Raw genomic sequence first — 6,308 nt, 5'->3', positions numbered from 1 at the left:
GCCCAGCACTCTTTCCTGCTTATGCAGGGGGTCGGACTCGATGATCCATTGAGGTCCCTTCCGACCCTAGCATCTATGAATCTATGAATCTATGAGAATCAATGAAATATCTATAACTTTGCTGTTTTGTGTCTGATTTGGATGAAACTTGCTGAGACCATGAAGTCTGCCAAGTTTCAAGAAGATTGGGTGCAGGAGTTCAGGGGACACTGCACCCCAAATTCTTGAAAGTAAAACTCATGTCACATCTATGTGTTACCCTACAGCGAGGTGAAAACTGCAGGGATGGTAGCCCCTGGTGAGGCCATGAAGCCTGCCAAGTTTCAAGAAGATCGGCACAGGGGTTTGGGGAAAACTGCACCTCAAGCTGCTGACAGGCAGAACTCGTGACATAAATGATCCTGTGTGTGTTAAGGCTCAGTAGGCTGAAAACTGCAGGGGTCATGGCCCCTGCTGAAGCCACGAAGCCTGCCAGCTGTCAAGGAGATCGGTGCAGGGGTTTGGGGGAAACTGCACCTCAAGCTGAGGACAAGCAAAACTCGTGCCATGGGTGACACTGTGTGTGTTAAGGCGCAGCAGGGTGACAGCTGCAGGGGTGGTGGCCCCTGCTGCGGGGACAAAGCCTGGCAGCTGTCGAGGAGATCGGTGCAGGAGTTCTGGGTTCTGGACAATCAACTGCCCCAGGACAGAGACAGTCAGTTGCACAAGCACCCATGCCACGAGTTTTGTCTGTCAGCAGCAAGAGGTTCACCTGGCAGCTCCAAGCACACTAAAAACCCATTACGCAGTTCATACTGTGCAACCATGCGCCCATGCACCTAGCTCTATACCTGTACCCCCACCTACTGCCCTCCTATCATGAAGACAGTCAGGAAGTGCAGGGTGCCCTGAATACCTCCTACACTCTTGTGGAATAGGGAAGCTGGGTGGGAGCAACCTGCTGGGTCTGGGGGTCTGAGTTTCTGCCTGAGGAGCTGTGTCATATGCTGTTCCCCTCCTCTCCGGGCCTTCTGCTCCATCTGGCATTCTTAGAGCATCCTCTCCTCCCATTTCTGTTTCCAGGTCTCCTATTGCTTGAACCATCCCAACCTCCTATCATACATGTTCCTCCTTGTTCTCCTCTTTTGCTTCCACATCAGTCAGCCAGGGACTGCTCAAGGCCTTGCTGAGGCCAGTAATGAAGACAGGAAAGCTCAGGCACAAAGGAAAGCAGTGAAAACTCTAAACGTTTCCTCTCCTAGCCTTGCTAGAGGTGGCAGCACAGATGCTGCTCAGCCTGCAGGGCTTGCTTACTGCTAGATGCCTGTTCCACTAGTGACCTGGTGAGCTTGCTGGGCTTCTGCAGAGAGAGAGAATAAAGTAGGGAAATTCAAGCCTGCCCACAGTGCTAAGCAAAATGTTAAATTCTTTGTAGGCAGCTGATCTGGGCAATGTCTCCCTGCTGTGGGTCACCAAGGCTCAGAGGAAGGAGATGCTGCTGGAGACCGGGGAGCATGTGAGCCACTTCACTGCCTGCCTGTCTGCAGCAATACTCTGTTGGGCTGTCCTCCCTTAAGGCTGCTGTCCCCAGGAACCTGAAGGAGTGGAGGAGTGGCTGTGGGAATATCTGCTATGGCACTTGCTCTAGGTGCCCCAGGGAGCAAGGGATGTTGCTGTCTATTCAGGCAGGTGGCGCAGCCCCTATCAACTGCAAAGCTGAAGTTTCTCAATGTGAGTCTCAAGCTAGCACTTTGCTACTACACCATGACCTCACTAAAACTCCCTGGCAAGACTGCATCTTCTCCCATCTGCCTCTGCGCATGGTACTCCATTGCTTTCGAAGCTCATGGCCACCCAGTATTTACAAGCAGCTTCCCCATCAAGACGCCGCTCCTGACTGAGTCCCTGACCCAGCAACGTGCCTGTGCACACACGGCCCCATCATGCTCATGTTGCAGCACACTGTGCTCTGCAGGACAGAAAACAATCACCACCTCCATCTGAGTGAGGAAGGGCACTTTTCAGGGTCCAGGGAACAAATCTTTTCTTCTCTCCTTTATGTGCCCGGGCAAGGAGTGGTCAATAAAGCAGCTCTTACAGCAAAATTCAAACAGAAGGGGTAGAGTCTGCCAAGGAACAGGCAGGCACAGGGGAAAACAAGAAGTTATAGCGTTTGCCAGAGCTTGTTTCTTGAACCTTGCTACTGTCCAGCTGCATGGACCATCCCTGGCTGTGACTCTCCTGGGTCTTAAACAGCATCTGGCCATCAGTGGCTCATCCCATTTCTCCTCCTGAGAAAGGTTGATCAGTTCCTTAGTGCAGAGCACAGTCATGTTTCCTCCCTGTGGTTCACTGGACTGTCGTTCAAAATGTCCACTGTCAAGACATGGACTGTGGTAGGGGCATAAGCGGTGAAAGGCTGGGGCTAACCGTTAGCACCCAAAACTTTTTGCTGTGTCTGACAACAGCAGCAGAAGCATCGTCCCACAGCGCCCAGTGCTGTTTGGCATGCAGCCACTCCTTCATCGCTGCGTACAGCACCAGCACGTGTTGGCTCTGCAACAGCCATCCGGGAGGGAGGGGCAGGGTTCAGGCAGGGCTCAGTCCCCTCCCAGTAATATTTCCCCCCACCGCTTATGGATAGGGCCTTGCCTTGGATTGCCTCCAGCTCCATAAAAAGAGGGCATGTCTTAAATGTTCGTTGTGGAGGACCACCCTGTGACAGGCCTGCAAACAGCTTTCATTTGCCTTGCACTGCTTGCTGTTCAGTGTGTTCCCCCAGCCTCCTTTCCCACAGCCATCTCCTCCAACACATGGTGGTTCCTTCATGGAGCTGGAATTGAACAGCTCCTTGAACCCACAAGCTTCCTTCTACTCCAGTCAAATGCTTAGGCATTGCATGACAGCCTCTCTTGGCTAGTCAACTTGCTGACTCTCCCATGTGTTGGTGATAGAGAATGGGTGTTTTCAGAATGATGGACTGATTTTAAAGGGGGGTGGGTGGGGGACAGTCAGTTTGGGCTGTAGTCGGTGGAGTCTAAACCAGACTCCAGAGAGGAAGTATGAGATTGCTTCTGAAGGATTGCTGTGGTTAGCACATTGCTCTTGGGTGGCAGAGGGTTTCTAGGTAAAGCTAAGGGATTTTTCTACCTTGAAGGCATGTTGTGTGTAGATACGTGCAAACTTCTGCCAGCAAAACTTACATGGGGCAGCTCTGCATGAGATAGGCACTCACTGAGAGAAACTCTTCACATCTTCTCTCTCTTCAAAGGTTTTGAAAAACTACCTGATTTCAAACTTAAAATACTCGCTAAAACAAACAAACAAACAAATTTAATGCAAAATTCAAAGCCACACAGACAAGAAAACCAACAAGAGATTATGTATCTACCAACATCCTCTCTTCTAGTTTACACATGCACAGACACTCACAAACACACCCCGGCTGTTTTATTGTGAAAACAGCCAGTTACCAAGGTCACACCCAGACAAATGTAACTCAGCCTATTGCAAGTTCCTGGTGAATTAAAAGTCTCCTGGATAGAAAATAATAAATACTGTAATACTAGAGACCTCACATCAGTGTAGGGAACAGATTCTTGCTTTCTCATTCAACCAGGACTGAGTACATTGCACAACAGGTGTATTTGCTTCCATGGGAGAAGGGGATACAGCATTTTTCACTGTTAATAGCAAGGCCCTGTCATCCAAAATGAGGCTTAGATGTTGTATTTGGTTGAAGACTGTCCACAGTCAGTTCCTGGTCTATGCCTAGGGGCCCTAAGTGATACTGCAATACACATAATAAATTATGATTAATATTTTTTAATAAATGACAGTAGCGAAGTGGGACTTCTAGGGTTTGTGTCTGGGAGATCTGCTTCCTTTTCTTTCTCACACCATCAGGAAGTGGTGCTCTGGTGAGAGAAAGGGAAGATGTGCAACAGCTTGCAGTAACGTACTACAAAGTCTTGGAACGCATTCAATTTGTGTCATTCCAAGTGCATTTGTGACATCCCAGAGTACAAGCAGATACACTTTCAAGCCATTTGTGACACTGAAAGTGTGAGGAAAAAGTAAAAGTTGTGCCCTTTAGGTTTAGGTTTATCTTGAGTGACATCAAACTGTGTACCTGCTCCACTGAGATATCACGCTACTCCAGCATCCCAGAGTGCCCTCTGTTTCTCCTTATGCTCCAAGGCTCATCTCTCCCTTGACCCAGACTCTACTTCAGCGGTTCCCATCCTTGGGTCATGACCCAAATGAGGCTCATGGGGGCAATGCCAGCAGTGCTGGGCACAGGGGACCGTCTGTGTCGCATGCTGGGAGATCCCTTGCTCCTGGCCCTGCCGCTGTCACACACCACTCCCAGCAGCGGGTCATGGCAAAAAAAGGTTTCAAAATGCTGGGAAAAAAGCAATCCTAGAAACCTCCCGAAGAAACCAAGTGTGGCGTGGACAGTGCTCAGGGCAGTACAGTTTGCTGGCAGGAAAGGGTGGGGCAGAAGGGGGTAGAAGTGGATTAATTTTCCATTCAGTGATTTGGAAGCAAGAATTAACCATTAACTGTTCCAATGAGCAGTGAACTATTCCATGAGCCCTTTCCACATTGCATCAGGGGCTCGGATTTTAACAGGGTACAAGAAAATGAGCAGGGGGGGCCCTGACACCAGTGTCTCTCCTAAACCTCAGTTTCTCAGTTTTTCCCATGAGCCCTCTGGCCCCTGTGCCTCAGTTCCCCTCAGCTAGGGGCAGTGTCAACCAGACAAGTAATCAGCGCTTGCTTTCCTACCCTGTTCTCTGATGTCAACTAAGGCAGGGGACCCCCTGCATACTGGGATACCTGCTCAGCCCCCTCAGGTGGTGGAGTGTCAGCAGGGTATGTTCAGACTTGGGAACATGAACCAGAGCCTGCTCCTCACATCCCAGCTCTGCTCGCAGCACACAACTGCACACACTGGGAACGGCACAAACTGAACCTGTGCCAAGCCCTAACTGTATCCCTATGAGCCAGCTCTGAACCGGCCAGTTTAAGGAACAGAGGCCATCTGGCTGTGCTAATGCACTGGGCTAATTAATATGCCCAGCTTCTCAACAGAAACAGGCAGAGCTCTATGCCAATGCAGCAAAATTTATTTCCAGTGCCTAAACTGGCTCATCAGCTCAGCTGCCTCAGCATGATGCTGCACTATCCCTTGCAAATGTGCTCCAAGAGTTGAGCTAGCGACAGAAGCTGTGCTGCAAATTCACATCCTGTTGTACCGTACGCCCACTGCTGTGCGTAAACAAGACTGAACCTATCCTAAGGAGCTGGTGTGGACAGGTCAATGGGCGTTTTAATGTGCGATAGAGGAGTCTAGTCCAAGATGGAAGACCAGGTTTGGACCTCGACCAGTTCGCTAGGTGTTAAAGCAGGAGCTTTCCTGCGTGAATCACAGCCTCGTTAAAACCTGTTAAAACAGTATCTTACAACCCTGGGCTGGCCAGAGCCAAAATGGAGATGAGGGAATGAGTTATTTGAATGAGTTATTTATTTTCCAGAGGAAAAACACGGGTATTGCTGATGGTTTAGGGCGGTTTTATTTCTCAAGAGCTGCTAGTCGGCCGAATGGCCACCCAGGGGATGGGCCCATCGGCCTCATCCTGCCACCCCCGGGATTTTCTCGGCCCTGGAGGTCCGTCATGCTGCCAGCAGAGCAAGCCGACACGGGTAGCCCGGCCGCCGGGGGCTGTGCAGAAGGAGGAGATGCACGCCCCAATTTAGCCCCGAGACCACGTGCAGCCCCAGGCAAGCCGCCTCTGGCCCCGAGTAACCCCCAGCGCCCAGCCCCGGCGGATTTCCGCTCAACGCACCGCTCTAGGCACGGATCACCTCTATGGTCCCCTTCCCGCCGGGAATGGCCCAAGCCGGCCTGCGGCCCGTGCAGCGCCGCTCTACCTCTGCCTCCCTGCTCTCTATGGTCTCCTCCCGCCTCTGGGCTCCCGGGGGCGTGTCTAGTCGCGGTGCCCGCTCTCTGTGGTACCCGCGGCCCGTCACGGCTCCCAGTCTCCTCAGCGGCGGCTCGTGCTGGTGTCAGCGGCGGCCGCGGGAGGGGGCGCAGCGGCCGGGCCGGGGCCGGGGTCGGGGTCTGCGTTTGCGTTTGTCCAGCCTCCCTCTCTCCCTGCGCGGCCATGGAGCTGGAGGTGCCGGACGAGGCGGAGAGCGCCGCCGCCACCGGCGCCGGAGCCATCACTCCCGAGGCTGGACCGGACGCGGCAGGAGGTAAAGGGGCTTCGGGGCAGCCGGAGGCGACCTGCTGAAAGGCAGCGCCCCCCGCCGCCTCCTCCCGG

At 52.5% G+C, this 6,308-nt stretch overlaps 1 protein-coding gene across 3 annotated transcripts in view; it reads left to right on the top strand.

Moving 5' to 3' along the window:
- Window positions 1–5,975: 5,975 nt before the first annotated feature.
- The window catches only part of PIP5K1C (phosphatidylinositol-4-phosphate 5-kinase type 1 gamma), a 78,011-nt gene continuing 77,678 nt past the window's right edge, over window positions 5,976–6,308 (top strand). The window contains exon 1 of one of the 3 annotated variants that reach the window (XM_019550610.1): window positions 5,976–6,240. In XM_019550610.1, the coding sequence (XP_019406155.1) occupies window positions 6,150–6,240 (91 nt within the window). In that variant the 5' untranslated portion in view covers window positions 5,976–6,149. The remainder of the gene's footprint in view (window positions 6,241–6,308) is intronic. The other 2 variants (XM_019550608.1, XM_019550609.1) reach the window with 2 other exon arrangements.

The sequence above is a fragment of the Crocodylus porosus genome, unplaced genomic scaffold (assembly GCF_001723895.1).
Source record: "Crocodylus porosus isolate Cpor-Errol unplaced genomic scaffold, CroPor_comp1, whole genome shotgun sequence".
NCBI lineage: Eukaryota > Metazoa > Chordata > Crocodylia > Crocodylidae > Crocodylus > Crocodylus porosus.
The sequence above is the reverse complement of the archived record's forward strand: the minus strand, read 5'-3'. Positions and strand labels throughout refer to the sequence as shown.